General features: G+C 47.5%; 1 protein-coding gene across 1 annotated transcript in view; it reads left to right on the forward strand.

Moving 5' to 3' along the window:
• The window catches only part of LOC147115212 (uncharacterized), a 139,617-nt gene that overhangs the window by 36,964 nt on the left and 85,660 nt on the right, over nucleotides 1–16,993 (forward strand). The window contains exons 3-6 of the mRNA XM_085993576.1: nucleotides 2,994–3,172; nucleotides 12,249–12,335; nucleotides 13,236–13,386; nucleotides 14,686–14,847. Of these exons, the coding sequence (XP_085849702.1) occupies nucleotides 2,994–3,172; nucleotides 12,249–12,335; nucleotides 13,236–13,386; nucleotides 14,686–14,847 (579 nt within the window). The remainder of the gene's footprint in view (nucleotides 1–2,993; nucleotides 3,173–12,248; nucleotides 12,336–13,235; nucleotides 13,387–14,685; nucleotides 14,848–16,993) is intronic.

Raw genomic sequence — 16,993 nt, forward strand, 5'->3', positions numbered from 1 at the left:
CGGGGCTCCCCTCCCCCGCCTCCCCCTGGCTCTCCGGCACGCCAGACGTCTCCCCTTCATTGCCATCTCCTGGAGCGGAGGAGGGTTCCCCCAAGGTGGCGCCTTCCTGCTGCTCCTCGACGTCCTCCTCCTCCGAGGGCCTGGCTGTGTGGGCTTCAGGGAGCACCTCCTCCTCACCAGCTGAAAGCAGGAAGGCACAAGTGTAGCTTTAGAGTGAGGACAGGCCGACAGCGAGGGAGGCCGCACTGGTGCATTATGCGCATTTTTCGGCCAGTGGGGAAGGATGTAGATCTGATGCGCGAGGGCAAGGAGAGAGGTGCACCCGGTCCTGTCCTTACCAGTGGGTTCCAGTATAGGGTCGGCGTCGCCGAGCGCCACAGGCCCAATCACCGGGTGACGCAGCAGTCGGGCCACCCTCTCTTCCAGAGCCGTTAGCTCCTGGTAATCGCGAGGGCCTCCACCAGTGACACGCAGGCTCCTGGCGTTCCTCGCCAGCTTGGCCTGCAAGAGAAAGGAGGGCGTCTAAGTACAGTGTGGTGCCCCGTTGCTGTGTGTGAGGCCTCCCATGGTGGAATAGCTTGCACAATGTGGTGCCCCATTGCTGTGTGTGAGGCCTCCCATGGTGGAATAGCTTGCACAGTGTGGTGCCCTGTTGCTGTGTGTGAGGCCTCCCATGGTGGAATAGCTTGCACAGTGTGGTGCCCTGTAGCTGTGTGTGAGGCCTCCCATGGTGGAATAGCTTGCACAGTGTGGTAAGTGCAGAAAGAGCTATTGATTAACATGCAAGTGCCATTGCAGCGGCAGCAGGGCTGGGCATTAGACCTTGGACGTCCCTTTGGCCCTAATGGGAGGTGCACATGCAAGGATGAGGGGGACATTGGAAAGGGTACTCACCTTGACCAGCCGACATAGGTCATTGTATTTCTTGCGGCACTGGTCCGCACTCCTGGGAACATCGGAGTTGGAGGAGACCCTCCGGGCAATTTTGGTCCACGCCTCCCTGAACTGGCTCCTGGGAGCCTTCCTGCCACTAGCCGGGCACACGACCCATCTTCTTTTGCGCACCCCATGAAGGAGCACACCCAGCGCATGCTCAGAGAACCGCTGGGCTCTTTCACGGGCCCTCTCCATGACCTCCAGGCGTTGATATGGCACACAACCAGTCCTGAGGCCTAGTTGCAGGGCTACAGCATGCAGGGCGTGGCTGCAGTCAAAGTTGACCCTTCCCCCTTTAAGAGCTGGCCGGCGTCAGGGTGTCTGCTGACACTCACCACATGATCGCACCTGCGCTGCGCCCGGAATCGGCGTTATCAGGCTGCATCGCCGGATTAGCGCCTGAACACAGGGTTCCAACGCCTTTTGCAGCGCTCGGCCAAAAAGTTGGCCAAATCTACTGAATTTCGGCGAGCTCGCCTGCACTTTCCGGCGGCCGCTAAATTTGACGAGCGCCCGACTTTAGCGCCGCAATAGCGTCCGAACTGAATTTCTAGGCCATAGCATTCAGACTTGTTTTTTTAACACTCTCCTTAGTCCTTTTAGAATTATTATTTACTGTAGCCCTGTTTGATTTACACCCTTGATTTTTCTGCCTGCCACTTTTGCTTTTCTCCTTCCTGTCTTTTGTTTCTATCCTTGCTTCCCTTTCCTCTGTCTCGCTGCACAGGTTCCCAACTCCCTGCCATTTTAGTTTAAACCCTCCCCAACAGCACTAGCAAACACTTCCCCTAGGACATCAGTCCCAGTCCCGCCCAGGTGCAAAGAATGAGAGGGGATCTCATTGAAGCATAGAAAATTATTACAGGGCTTGATAGGGTGGATGCTGGGAGAATGTTTCCATTGGCTGGGGAGTCTAGAACCAGGGGCCACAGCTTCAGGATAAAGGGTAGGCCATTCAGGACTGAGATGAGAAGAAATTTCTTCACACAGATGGTGGTGAATCTTTGGAATTCTCTACCCTGGAGGGCTGTGGAGGCTCAGTCATTGGGTATATTCAAAACAGAAGTCGATAGATTTCTGACTAGTTAGGGCTTCAAGGGATATGACGATAGGGCTGGTGAATGGAGTTGAGGCAGAAGATCAGCCATGATCTCATTGAATGGCGGAGCAGGCTCGAAGGGCCGAATGGCCTACTCCTGTTCCTATTTCTTATGTTCTTATGTTCCAGCAAGAACATTCCTTCTGTGTAGTGACCTTTTGTCCAGTTGTTTCCACTCTGATCTGCAGCACAAACTGTAACCCCACACCCCTTAGAGGGGATTAGAAGGGTTTAAGTACACAAAAGTTAATTGAACTTATATAGGTTTGTTCTTTCATTCCATGCACCTTAATGAGGTGCCAACTAGTGAGTAAGCGCAGCTGTTTCTGCCCAAATTAAATTTAAGTTGCTGCAACCGGCAGCCTTGAAATTGGTGTTAATGCAACTGGATAACGGTTACCGCTTTTTGGCTAACATAAGCAACTGCCTGTTTTAAACGTGTCCGTTTTAAGCGGTGGGGACTGTACATGCTTTACTAATGTCTCCTTATAGCCTAAATCAGAACAACCGAATGTGAAACTTGTCCTCAGTCTTCGTGGAGAATCCATTTTACAAATCTGGCATTTTCCGGATCCTCTATAATATTTCTATCCACCTTGTCATTTGTAAGTCTTATTTGGACTTTAACACGGTGTCCACAGCCCACGTAGGTAAAAATGCCTGGTTCCCTATTGCTGCTATCTACAATTTTGACATTTTAGTTATCCTCAGATGACTTTTGTAAGACTCCCATTTTTCTCTACTTGCTGTTTCCTGTATCTTTTATGTTATGTTACACCTTTTTTTCCCAGTATGAAATATATTCTTTCCACATCACTTAAAATGCTCTTGAAACTTTTCCTGATATTGTTTTGCAGACTAGATTCACCAAAATCAGGTGGATGTAAACCTTACCGCTCCACAATTGTGACAATCTGTCAGAAACTGTACTCAATTAATCTCATCATTCGATTTCCAGAGACCACGGACTCAGCCACATATATTGGCTTGAAAAGAAATACAGATGCAGGGCAACAAATAGTGACATCGGATCAGCCTCCAGCGGCAAACAGTGAGCCCAAAAGCACCAGTGCTTCCCCCACCGCAGCTTTCATTCAGTATTTTATCATAACGTCAAAGAGAGGCAATGATAGCAAGGTAAATTTTTTCCCGTTACTTTGGTTTGTGAAAGCATTTTATGTAATGTGTTGGAAAATTTTATTTAATCAATCTTTTTTCCATAGCAACTGAAGTGTTGGAATATTACTATATAACAGTTTACCTGCCTACAGCTGACTCCTTTCCTCCGATGTTTGCAGATGTAACTAATGAACTAACAGGGCGTGCTGAAGTAAAACCAAAGAGGAAGGGCTGTTCTGTTTGTGGGTTTTGACACCCTCACTGACCCTTCAGGTATCAGGCATAGGCAACTGATAAAATGAACACTGGGCCTTCTAAAATTCACACCTTCGTGTGAGCTTGCCGTTGTCGTTAGATTGTGGGTACAGGCAGGACAGTCCCACTGCAATGCCATGAAAAAAATCCTGACTGGTCTCCCAACTGGTGTGATTCTGCTCCTTGTCTTGGGGCCCTGGCGAGGACTTACACGGGACCGGTGCCAGCACTGCTCAGGCGCTTCGTCCGCATAAAAAGAAATCAAATAATGACATTGGAGCATCCTCCAGCCGCAAACAGTCAGCACAAGACCACTCGTTTTGAGTGTCGGCTGTGGCTCAGTGTGTAAAGTCTGTGTGTTCTAGTTGTAATTAATAACACACAGGCTACAAGCTTAAAGTTCAACAGGTCTTTACTGGTTGGAGGTCAGGACGATCTGCAATACATCTTACTACACAGTGCTTATATACCGGTGGTCACCACTGGTATTACGTATACAGCAGCCAGAGAAAGTAGTACATCTCTTAAGGTGGAACAGGCTTAAGTTCTCTTAAGGTGGAACAGGTTACATACACCACAATCCTCCCTTTTTAGCTTAATAGTCATATCCCCATTTAACATAACATCATAACATATATACATATATAACTTCAGGTATAAACAGTTCAAAGGTTCAGTCTCTCAGGAGGCCTTCTGATTCGGTCTGGATAACGCCTTTCAGTGGTCTCTGATTCTTGTTGCTGAGGTGACTCTGCTTGTTGGTTCCCTATGTATTGGACGTCATCATCAGGTACAGTCCCTGCTGAGGTAGATGCTTCAGGTTCATTAACGTCTTCCACAGTTGTCTCTGTCGCAACCATGGGTTCGACTCTTGCTCTTGATTCTACCAATTGATCCGCATGACGCCTTATCACATTGTTACCAATATCTACTGTGTACATCAGAGGTCCTTGTCTGGCCCGAATTGTTCCGGGCTGCCATTTTTCGTTTCCATAGCCCCTTGCCAACACTGGTTGTCCTACTTCGAAACTTCGCGTGGACTTGTTATTAATATGCCGGAACTGTTTGTTTTCCACTTCCCTCCGCACATTTGGTTTTAACAAGTCCAACCTGGACCGCAACCTCCTGTTATAAAACATCATGGCAGGACTTTGGTTAGTCACTGCATGAGCGGCGTTTCGATACGCCATTAGGAAATTGTCCACCTTGTGCTGTAGCGGAATCTGATCATCGTTCATGGCCTTTATTGCCTTTTTGAATGTTTGGACAAATCTCTCGGCCAACCCGTTTGTCGCCGGGTGATATGGGGCAGAGGTATAATGTTTCACCCCATTCTTCTTTAAGAATTTTTGGAATTCTTCCGACACGAACTGTGGTCCGTTGTCCGAACAGATCTGTTCTGGCAATCCGTTCCTTGCGAATATTGTTCTTAACACCGCAATTGTCTTTTCTGAAGTAGTGGTATTCATCTTGATCACTTCTGGCCATTTGGAATGTGCGTCCACCGCAATTAGGAACATGGAGTCCATGAATGGACCAGCAAAGTCAGTATGTACGCGTTGCCATGGGGCTGAAGGCCATTCCCATGGGTGTAGTGGTGCGATCGGAGGTGCATTTTGCACTTTTTGGCACCCAGCGCAGCTTTTCGTCAACTCCTCTATCTGTTGGTCAATACCCAGCCACCATACATAAGCCCTAGCAAGACTTTTCATCTTAACTCCCCCCAGATGACCTTCATGCAGTTCTTTTAGAACTCTTTCCCTTAACTTGGGAGGAATAATCACTCTTGTCCCGTACATCAAAGTACCATGGCAGACGGACAGCTGGTCTCGCCTTGCCGAGAATGCCGGTAACAGAGGATCACCACGTGTTGGCCATCCTTTCACTGTCACCTCGTAGACTCTGGACAGTGTCGGGTCATTCCTGGTTTCCCTTTCAATACTTGCATTGGTGACTGGTAAACACTCGATGATGGTCGAATGAAATAACTCAACAGGGTCAACTTTCGTCGTTTCTTCTTCTTCAGGTAGTGGCAGGCGCGACAGCCCATCAGCATTGCCATGCTGCTTCGTACCTTTGAATTCTATTTGATATTGATGTGCCCCTAGGAAAAGGGACCATCTCTGGAGACGCTGTGCTGTCATCACTGAAACACCCTTCTTAGGGTTAAAAATGGATACCAACGGCTGATGGTCTGTCAGAAGTGTGAATTTTTGGCCCTGCAGGTAATGATTAAACTTCTTCACTCCCCATACAAGGCTGAGAGCCTCCCTATCGATCTGTGCATAGTTGCGCTCAGCGGAGGTCAATGATCTGGATGCAAACGCGACTGGCCTTTCCGTGCCATTTGGCAACTTGTGTGAGAGTACTGCCCCAATACCATATGGAGAAGCATCACAAGCCAACCGAATAGGCAGTGTCGGGTTGAAGTGAGCCAACACTTCCTCTGAGGTGATCAATTCTTTGCTTTTGCGAAATGCCTTCTTACAGTTTTCGCTCCATTCCCGTGGTACCCCCTTCTGTAAAAGAGCATTTAGCGGGTGCAGTACCGTGGATAGATTTGGTAGAAATTTAATCAATCCTAGAAACGACCTCAATTGAGAGACATTATCCGGAGCGGGAGCCTTTACAACTGCCTCTATCTTGTCAGGAGACTTATGAAGCCCCTCCCGGTCAATGACATGACCACAGTACGAGATCCGCTTCTGAAAGAACTCACATTTCTGCCGATTAACTCTAAGTCCATACTCTTTCAGTCTGTTGAGCACCAGTTCCAAGTTTGCGAGGTGTTCTTCATCACCATCACCTGTAATCAGAATATCGTCCAGGTAACATTGTGTGCCTGGAATTCCCTGTAATACCTGCTCCATGGCCCTCTGCCAAATTGCTGGAGCCGATGCCACTCCAAAAACCAGTCTATTGTACCGGTACAAACCTCAATGCGTGTTGATCGTGAGGTATTGGCGTGACTCTTCTTCAACCTCCATCTGCAAGTACGCCTGCGCCAGGTCTATCTTGGTGAAGTGTTTCCCTCCAGACAACGAAGCAAAAATATCCTCAATCCGCGGAAGCGGATACTGCACCGTGTGAAGCACCGGATTAACGGTGATTTTGAAATCTCCACAGATGCGAACCTTCCCTGGTTCTCCTGGCTTGTTGCTCGAAGGACGTTTCATAACGGGAACAATGGGCGTAGCCCACTCATTCCAATCTACCTTAGACAGTACACCTGAACGTTCTAGCGCTTCCAGTTCCGCTTCTACAGTAGGTCGTATTACATAGGGTACTGGTCTGGCTTTAAAAAATTTTGGTTGTGCATGTTCATCAATCTTGATGTTTGCCGTAATTCCTCTCAGTGTTCCCAGTCCCTGCTGGAACACCTCTTTAGCATCATCCAATATTCTGGACAATCGTTTAGGTTTGACATCTGTTTCCCCGGAATCTACCGTTAGTGCCTTCAAGGAGTGCCAGTCCATATTCATTTTCCTAATCCACTCCCATCCCAGTAGTGGTGGACCTCCTTCAGGTAGCACATATAAGTCCATTACTTGGCTTTCTTCGCCCTTGTGGACCACTTTTACCTCTATCTTTCCAATGGGGTACACTCTTTGCCCCGTGTATGTTTTCAATATAATCTCCGTATCCCGTAGGGGAATATGTTGGAATAACCTTTTGTAATCTTTCTTATTCATGACCGTCAATGCCGATCCAGTGTCCAATTCCATCTTTACTTGGACTCCTGCTATCTGAAGAGTGACCCAAATTGTCTGGAGATCTGCATCCTTACCAACGTTGTGTACTCTTAAGCTACCCAGTTCATTACTGCTAGCGTCTGAATCTGACTTCTGTTCGGTCAAACTGTTCTTTGTCACCTTGTGTACCTTTATGTATTTTCCTTGCGGTGACTTTTTGTTGCTGGTCTTCTTTCCTGACCGGCATACTTTAGCTATGTGGCCAAGCCTGCCACACGTTCTGCATTCTTGGTTTTTAAACCAACACTGGTTCTGATCGTGCGTTGTCTTTCCGCAACGATAACATTTTACAGTACTCGAACCCAATTTATTTGTACTGAGTTCCGGTGACCGTAGCTGCATTACTGCCGTGCCTCTCGCTGCGGCTTCGTGTGCTGCTGCCATAGTGACCGCTTTCTCAAGCGTCAGCTCATTCTCCTCGAGCAATCGCTTTTGTGTATCTTCTTTTAATAAACCACACACAAATTTACCTCGTAGCGCCTCTGTCAATCTCGTTCCGAATTGACAGTACTTTGCTAGCTTACGCAATCCCATTAAATATTCAGCATTGCTTTCATCCTTCAGCTGCCTTCTGCTGTAAAATTTAAATTGTTCCGCTAGCATCAGCAGCGTGGGGTTTAGGTGATTTTTCAGGACAGTAACAATCTCCTCGAACGTCTTATCCGCCGGTTCATCTGGTGATACAAGGTGTTTCAATTGCCCGTATGTCTTCGCACCCATTAAGTTTAATAATGTTAGTGCTTTCTCTGCATCTGGGATTTTATTTGCTTTACAATAATTTTGTATGCGTTCTACATACATAGCCCAATCTTCGATGTCACTATCAAAGGTATTAATGTTCCCATGTTTAGGCATCGTTGCAATTTAATTTCTTTTTATTTTTATCCAAGATGGCGGCTTTCGCGCTCTTTTCTTCGTCCTCCGCCTACAAAATGGCGGTTTTCCCGCGCTTGGCGGTCTTCACCCTTCCCCCAACGCTGTCTCCGCTTCACCGCCGCTCTCGCGCCTTCAGTTGCCCCCAGACGCTGCGCCTTTTTAGCCCGAATGCGGCCCGGCCCTTATCTCCGGTCGCGATCGATCTCACCGCCCTTATTCCTCCATCTTCCCTCCCCGTCTGTACAGCCAACGTGGCCGATTTTCTGGTCGCGTCGCTGCCCGGCTTACCCACTACCGAGGTAGAAAGAAGATAGCTGACAGCCGCTGATGGAGGCTTCGAGTTCAGGGTGTCTTCTGCACTCTGGTTTCTCGATGTCTGCCGCGCGACGTGTCTTCCAGCAGGGTGATGAGGGTGGAAACCTCTCTTCGACGTCCGTTCAGTGGACGAAGCCGCCGTGGATATAACTGCCGCAGGGTAAGAATCTGACTCGTCGCCACTGTAAAGTCTGTGTGTTCTAGTTGTAATTAATAACACACAGGCTACAAGCTTAAAGTTCAACAGGTCTTTACTGGTTGGAGGTCAGGACGATCTGCAATACATCTTACTACACAGTGCTTATATACCAGTGGTCACCACCGGTATTACGTATACAGCAGCCAGAGAAAGTAGTACATCTCTTAAGGTGGAACAGGCTTAAGTTCTCTTAAGGTGGAACAGGTTACATACACCACACAGTGGGTCGCACTCTCGCCGCTGAGTCAGAAGGTTGTGGGCTCAAGTCCCACTCCAGAGGTAGGAGGGCTCCAAATTTAGGGGGTAATTTTAACCTAAGCTGCCGTGAAGTCAACAGAGAGTAAGATCGAGCAGGATGTAAAACGGGCAGTCAACCCAGCGGGTTATGTTAAAATAGCTCCCTAAATTCTGTTTGGGGCCGTAATGAGTCTGCCATACAGTATTTCAGCAGGCTTTCTTTGCACTGGCCAGCCAGATTGAGGTGTGTTAAACACCTCGGGTGTGTTGCATATCTCGGGCTTCTGCCCTGATAATTCAGGCAGCGGGTGCCCAAGCACTCCAGCCCTTACATTATCGGCCCCTCTATGTCCCCGGATATTAGTATCTATGCTTCTTATTCTGCACTGAGAGTTGCCATTTGTGATTCTCTTGATTCACAACAGCAGTTCCGATCCAGAATAATTCCGTACTCGGAGTCTGGGATGATTTGTACATTTATTGTTCGTTTTACAGCAATGTCAGCATTCTCTTGGAGGAGCTATCCCACCAGCAGATTCTAGAAATAGAAACATAGAACAATAAGAGCAGGAGTGGGCCATTCGGCCCTTTGAACCTGCTCCTCTATCTCAAAAATCCTGCTCTTCTTCCCTTGGTGGCTTAGTGGGTAAAGCACTACCCAGTATTATCCGAGGCTCTGGCTCCTGATTCAAAAGAAAAAGAAAAATCAAAATTATTCCATTATAAGAACTTACGATCGTTTTCAACTAAGGTTTTATCTCTATTTACACCTTCAGTGAATGACGAGCCCAGTTTCCGATCATGTGTACATAATATGGGTAGGTATATAAAGTATGTTTTATTTTTAATCTATTTTCAATACTGCAGCATTAATGTCACTTGGAAGAATATGTCTACAGTTATCCGTATCAAAAAACCTCACTTGGAGGGGCAGCAATTGCCATCTTAGAAACCATGTGACCAGTAAAATAATATTATTGATAATTATAAATCAGGATATTTTAATCAACTTGGATGTGCAACAAAGAGCTGCTGTGTAAAGTGGCATCCCCATGAGTATCTAATGGTTGCTACTTGAGCAACTTTTTGATATGGAAGTGAACAGGCCGAATGTTTGCTTGAGGGTGGGGGGATGGGGTGGATAATAGCAGTTCAAAAAAAATAAGAGAAAAAATATTCATAATCTGCTTAATGATCAAAGTCATCACTCTGTACTATGTTGATGTATTGGTGGGTGGAGGGAAAATTGATCGTTGCTCTACCTGCTGTTAATGGGATGTGGAAGGTGCAGAATGGCTGCCATCGCATTCAAACTGTGTGAAGCACTTTGACACAATTCAACATGATGAGTGCTATATAAATGCAAATATTAGTATTTATAAAGAGGTGGAGAAAAGATAATATTCAAAATTGACAAGAGGAGGAAATAAGTTGCCTCCAGCCCACCCAATACTGTATAATCTCCACTCTGCATGTTATGTTTGTTTTTGATAAGCGAAGAGGATTTGTTCCCTCAGTCTCTTTGTTTTCTCCAATTAAATATTGAGAAGACCGAAGCCATTGGGTGAAAAATTGAGTTGCGCCCCCTTTGGGGCGCTAACTTCGCCGGGGCGCTACTTTTAGCACCCCGAAAAAATTAGCGCCCCCCCCCCCCATGGCTGAAATTCATTGGTAGCGCCCCAAGAGAGAAGCGGGGTGCTACTAGAAGCACCCCGCCTCCCTCTTGGGGCGCTGCGAGGGAATATCACGGCGCTGCGGCACGTCGCGCCGCGGTACTGCAGGCCTGCCTCCCCTTAAAGGGGAGGGGCCTAGCACAGCACGACCCGTGGCCCAGCTGGGCCACCAGGGATCGGATCATGGAGCGCAGCCGGCACTCCGCGCGCGGGGTGCTGCAGAGGAGGCCCGGGACGGCAACGGGGGCAGGTGCTGGCAGGTGGCCAGCAACAAAAATGGCCATCCAGCACCTCGCCTTTAATTAGCGCCGGCCCGGCCGCAGGTCGGCCCCCCTGACCCCGTCGGACATAGCATCCAGCGGTAAGTCAGGGGGCGCTACCGAAGATCGCGGCCAGGGCATTGCGCACGGCGGTGATGTCACCACCAGCGGCACAGCGCTGTGGGGCGCTAACGGTTAACACAGCCGTTAACCTCCCGCTGGATTTCATGGGAGGCGTTGGCGGCATCACGTCCAGGCACCAATTGCTTTGCGCCCTCTTAGGGCGCTAACGGGAGGCGCAAAGCAACCGAATTTTTCCCCCCATTGTCTTCGGTCCCCGCCACAAACTCCATTTCCTAGCCACTGACTCCATCCCTCTCCCTAGCATCTGTCTGAGGCTGAACCAGACTGTTCCCAACCTTGCTGTCATATTTGACACTGAAATGAGCTTCCGACCACATATCCGCGGCACACCTAAGTCTGCCGATTTCCACCTCCGTAACGGTGCCCATCTCCGCCCCTGCCTTAGCTCATCTGCTACTGAAACCCTCATCCATGCCTTTGATACCTCTAGACTTGACTATTCTAACGTGCTTCTGGCTGGCCTCCCACATTCGACCCTACGTAAACTTGAGGTCATCCAAAACTCAGCTGCCCTGTCCTAACTTGCACCAAGTCCCGTTCACTCATCACCCCTGTGTTCGCTTACCTACATTGGCTCTCGGTTAAACAACACCTCCATTTCAAAATTCTCATCCTTGTTTTCAAATCCCTCCATGGCCTCACCCCTTCCTATCTCTGTAATCTCCTTCAGCCTCACAACACCCCGAGATATCTGCGCTCCTCAAATTCTGCCCTCTTGAGCATCCTTGATTATAATCGCTCCACCATTGGTGGCCGTGCCTTCACAGATCACAGAAATCACAGAAACCCCACAGTGCAGATAGAGGCCATTTCGGCCCATCGAGCCTGCACCGACACATATCCCACCCGATCCCTGTAACCCCACGTATTTAATCCCCCTAACACTAAGGGTCAATTTATCATAGCCAATCAACCTAACCCGCACATCTTTGGACTGTGGGAGGAAACCGGAGCACCCGGAGAAAACCCACGCAAACACGGGGAGAATGTGCAAACTCCACACAGACAGTCGCCCCAGGCCGGATTCGAACCCGGGTCTCTGGCGCTGTGAGGCAACAGTGCTAACCACTATGCCACCGTGCTGCTTCTTTTGCCTTGGCCTTAAACTCTGGAATGCCCTCCCTAAACCTCTCCACCTCTCTACCTCTCTTTCCTCCTTTAAGATGCTCCTTAAAATCTACCTCTTTGACCAAGCTTTTTGTCATCTGCTCTAATTTCTTCTATGTTGCTTGGTGTCAAATTTTTATCTTGTAACACTCCTCTGAAGCGCCTTGGGCTGTTTTACTATGTTAAAGGCGCTATATAAATACAAGTTGTTGTTGTTTAACGATTAGTAATATTAATGTTAACAGCCAATAAACATCTGTAACCTTTTGTTTTTAGATTGATTTGGAACTCTTGAATACAATGCTGGAAAATGGAGCAGATATCAGTGCTACTGACAGATACGGACAGGGCGTTTTGCATGGGGTAATGTGAACTTGATGACGTGATTCATTTTAGAGAAAGTATTTTCACCGCTAACCGTGTATTGCATTTAATAATTATGATTAGTGTAGCTTTTTTAATTGTGGCTCTAAGTGCTGCATTATGATTTTAATAGATATAAATGCTGTCTCACGGGAAATATTGTCTTTTGCTAATTGATGTTCATCATCAAACCACAACAGCTTGCATTTATATAGCGCTTTTAATTTAATAAAAAGTCCCAAGGGGGCAAAAGGAGATCTGTGAATGCATTAATACAGAGTGATTCAACAAGTTGAAGTCAGAACCCTGTCTATCATCATTAAAGTGTAGTTAACAATAATTGTGGATAATTGCCCTTCTGCAGATATTCTGGAAAATCTATTCTTGTCTGTTAAATATGTATCTAATGCATGTATAAAAATAATTTCCCCTTCTTTATCAGTCATATTAGCACATCACACCATCTCTTACGCAGTCAGTCATAATAGCAGACAATTTAAATGGAACATTCTCAAATAGGTACATCTTTGTATATTTTAGGGAAGTATACTTGGTCAGCCTTGACTTCACTGCTACAATGTACAGTAACCTTGACACCACATGTGTGTTCATCACTAACTGGCACTTATAACACTCGGTAGCATGCAAGCGTGGAATTTAGCAGTATGTTGGCTTATTCTTTCAAATCCGGTTAAAATTTCAGACAAATCTGACCTGGAGAAGAGTCAAACTAAAACCTTCACAGTCTCACACAATAGTAACAGGAAAAGACCTATTCGTGACACCATCAGCTTTGTAACCTTATTTTAGTCTGCCATGAGAATCTACTCATTACCTGTACGTGGTTTAAAAATGGCACTTGCTTAACAGTCTAACTACATTTCGTACCTCTGTCAATAGGCGGCCCGGACATGGCACCCTGATATTGCCAGATTTTTGATCGAGAGACATGCTGACGTTAACAAGCCTGATAACTATGGTATAACCCCACTGCACGTGGCTGCAGCAATAGATTACCCTGAAATGGTTGACTTTCTTCTGGACTGTGATGGTAAGATAAATGTTTCCAGCAGTAGCTATAATATGATAGCAGTGCTGTACAAGATTACTAAAGGAGGAAAGCTGTGTTCTTTAACCTGTCACTCACACCATGACAAATATGTATACCTGCTGGGGCATGTTGACCCAGCTGTTTCATTATTTATTTCACGGTGTCCTTGGGTTTCAGGACTGCAGCTGTTCACACACTGTGAAGGCCTCACCCTATCTGCCACCTCTGGATGTTAGCTGAGAAAACTTTGGTTGGCCTGTGCCCTAAATAGGACCTACGGGTCCTGCTGTCCATTCCATGGTATGCTGGCCTTCATAGCGAGAGGATTCGAGTACAGGAGCAAGGATGTCTTGCTGCAGTTGTACAGGGCCTTGGTGAGACCACACCTTGAGTGTTGTGTGCAGTTTTGGTCGCCTTATCTGAGGAAGGAGGTTCTTGCCATTTAGGGAGTGCAGCGAAGATTCCCCAGACTGATACCTGGGATGGCAGGAATGACGTATGAAGAGAGATTGGGTCGATTAGGCTTATATTCGCTAGAGTTTAGAAGAATGAGAGGGGATCTCATTGAAACTTATAAAATTCTAACAGGACTAGACAGACTAGATGCAGGAAGGATGTTCCCGATGGCGGGGGAGTCCAGAACCAGGGGTCACAGTCTAAGGATAAGGGGTAAGCCATTTAGGACTGAGATGAGGAATTTCTTCACCCAGAGAGTGGTGAACCTGTGGAATTCTCTACCACAGAAGACAGTTGAGGCCAATTCATTAAATATATTCAAGAAGGAGTTAGATATATTTCTTAAGGCTAAGGGGATCAAGGGATATGGGGAGAAGGCAGGGACAGGGTACTGAATTTGGATGATCAGCCATGATCACATTGAATGGCGGAGCAGGCTCGAGGGGCCGAATGGCCTACTCCTGCTCCTATCTTCTATGTTTCTATGTTTCCATTGAGTAAGGACAACCAGATTGAAGGAAGCGGGGCGTGCAGGCCAGCTTAGCATTCCATGATCATTGCAACCTGATGAGCCTTGCATATCTACGGCCTGCAAAGGATCAACCGTGCAGTATGCAGATACCCTGTGTCCATACAAGAGTGTGCTCTTGAGTTGTTGCCAGTTGGTTGGTAGAAAAAGAATCAGTGATGTTTATGCTGGTGCACCAATACACTGGCTTTTCTGCTGTGTAGAACAAAATATTGTGCGAAGATAATGTGATATGCACAGTAAGAACAAAACATAGCCACAATACAGTAACCTGGATCACCGGAATACATATAACTGTATTCATCCTTTGTTAGCGGACATTGAAGCGAAGACGACTGGAATGCTACAGACGCCAGTGCACTATGCTGCTAAGTATGATGCTGCTGATTGCCTGAACTGTCTGTTGAAACACGATGCTAGCATGAAAGCTCGAGACTACAAACAGCGAACCCCTCTGCAACTGGCAACAGAGCTCGGTAAGATTCACCATTTATTTTTATTAAATTGGCACCTTAGGCATGATCTTTCCCATGCCCGACAGCACTAGATGTACCGCTCTGTTGGCAACAAGTACACTGCCATGCAAAATATTTATTTTCTTATCATTTTCATTTGATCTGAGTATCTGGGCCTTCACACCTTGCTTAGCCTGCTGCTGGGGGATCCACCTAAAACTGATCCGCCTTCCTCTCCCAGCACGGACTTGTGCTACTCACTAACGGCACAGGTGAGGTGGTGCTCAGAATCTCCGTGTTCTTTAAACTCTCCAACATTAGGTGCGACCTAGAATAAAACACTCAATTTGTTCAATTTGAGCAGCTGTGGAACGCGAGGCCTTAAAAAAGCGAATTGTTTTTTTTTCAGAACTTTTTACTCCTGTTTGTTAACCCATTTTGGAGGGGTAGGAATATTCACAGCAGCACCAAAGAAATGTTGCCGTAGCACTTTCTACCAAGTTATTGGAATCTGTCGACTCTCTCTTGGCAAACAGAAGCAAATAAGCCCCCTAACACTTATTTCAGTTATCCTCCTCTGATTTCCTGTGACTCTCGGGGGCAATTTTAACTTTAAAAGAAACGGTTGAGTTTGGAGCGTGGGGGTGGTTAAATAGTTAAAAATCAGATTCCTGACCTGAACCCACCCATTTCCGGTGGGATGGAAAGCAGGATGGGGGCGGGCATCCAACCCGCTCCAGGATGCGGGATGTCAATTTAAATGTTATAATGAGGCCGGAAGCCTCTTTCTTAACCACCATTTTGTTTTTAACTGCATCTGAATGGGTTTTACACACTTCGTAAAACCCGGCAGTTACAGCAATGCGAGGACTGCTGGATCCAGGAAGTAAGAGCCTTTATGCCTACCTCCTGAATCCAGGATCCCTACCTAACCCACCCCCCACGATCGGGGACCCCCTCACAAGGCCTCTGATCACCAACCCCCCGTCCCACCACTGATGATGCTGAGGCCAGCCACTATCTCTCCTGTTCAGACCAGCTTGTTGTTCAAGTTTGTACAGCGCCGCTCAGACTAACGTCCATCTTTTCCAACACCAGAACAGGTGGAAACTCTAGCAGCAAGTTGGGAGTAAAAGAAGCAGCTTCGCTCCCTTGCTGACCAACTTGCTGTGGCGCCAAGAAATAGGGAGGGCGGGGTCAGAAGAACCCTTGTGGAATTTGTAAAAATGGACAACTGCTAAAAATGGCTCAACTCCTTCTGATAGACGAAGGCACAGGACCAGAAAAGGGGGCACAAACTCATCCCGCCCCAAGCCCATTTCCCAGGAGGCGGGTACCCGACCTGTGCTGAGAGTTGCCTCCCCGAGGCGGGAAGGGGATTAGTGCCAATTAACTGCCTGTTAACAGGTAGTTAGCAGGCAGTTTTTAGCCTAATCCCATTTTTTATCCCTGAAGTGTGGGCTGCCCGATGGCTCCAAACCACGCTGAGTTAGCGAGGTGGACCGTTGGGCTGAAGGACTTGGAGGGTTCGAGATGTCCAGTGTTCAGGTGAGTGATGGATACATGAGTGCAGAGGTAAGAGTGTTTGGTGTGTGTAAAGTGTTTAAAAAGTTTTACTTGCCTTTACTTACTAATGCAGGCTTCCTTCCTTCAGGTCTCGGGAGTCCCTCAGCCCACCGGCACAGAAAGCAGAATGGTTGCGAGCTGTCAAAAGTTGCAGCCTCTGCTTTCTGTTCTGGAGAGATCTCTAAATCAGCCTGAGAGGAAGGAATTAACTTGGAGTACAGCTTGTCAGTGTTTGACAGCTTCAAAGAGCTGTCAAATGCTGATATTTCATCTGTCAAAAGCTCTTGACAGATGAAATGTCAATCTGTGATGTCACCTGTTGCCGGGTGGCCCTTAATTGGCCTGCTGAGCCCGCTGGGCGGGCTCAACAAGGTCAATCAAGGGAAAATCGAGTGGGTTGGCCACAACTCGATGGAGGCGGGACTACAACCCCAAAAGTGGGAGTCCCGCCTCCTACTCGCCTCCATTGATAAAATCCAGCCCATGGGGCACAATCTTGCCAGCCCTGGGGAGGCGGGTTTGGAGGCGGGACTGCCGGGAAAAAGGCAGAATCTGGGGGCAGGTGCCCAACCCGCCTCCGTGCCATCTTCCCAGGAGGCGG

This window comes from Somniosus microcephalus, chromosome 7, assembly GCF_052327205.1.
Source record: "Somniosus microcephalus isolate GS21.2 chromosome 7, FLI_Smic_1.0, whole genome shotgun sequence".
In the NCBI taxonomy this organism is placed as follows: domain Eukaryota; kingdom Metazoa; phylum Chordata; class Chondrichthyes; order Squaliformes; family Somniosidae; genus Somniosus; species Somniosus microcephalus.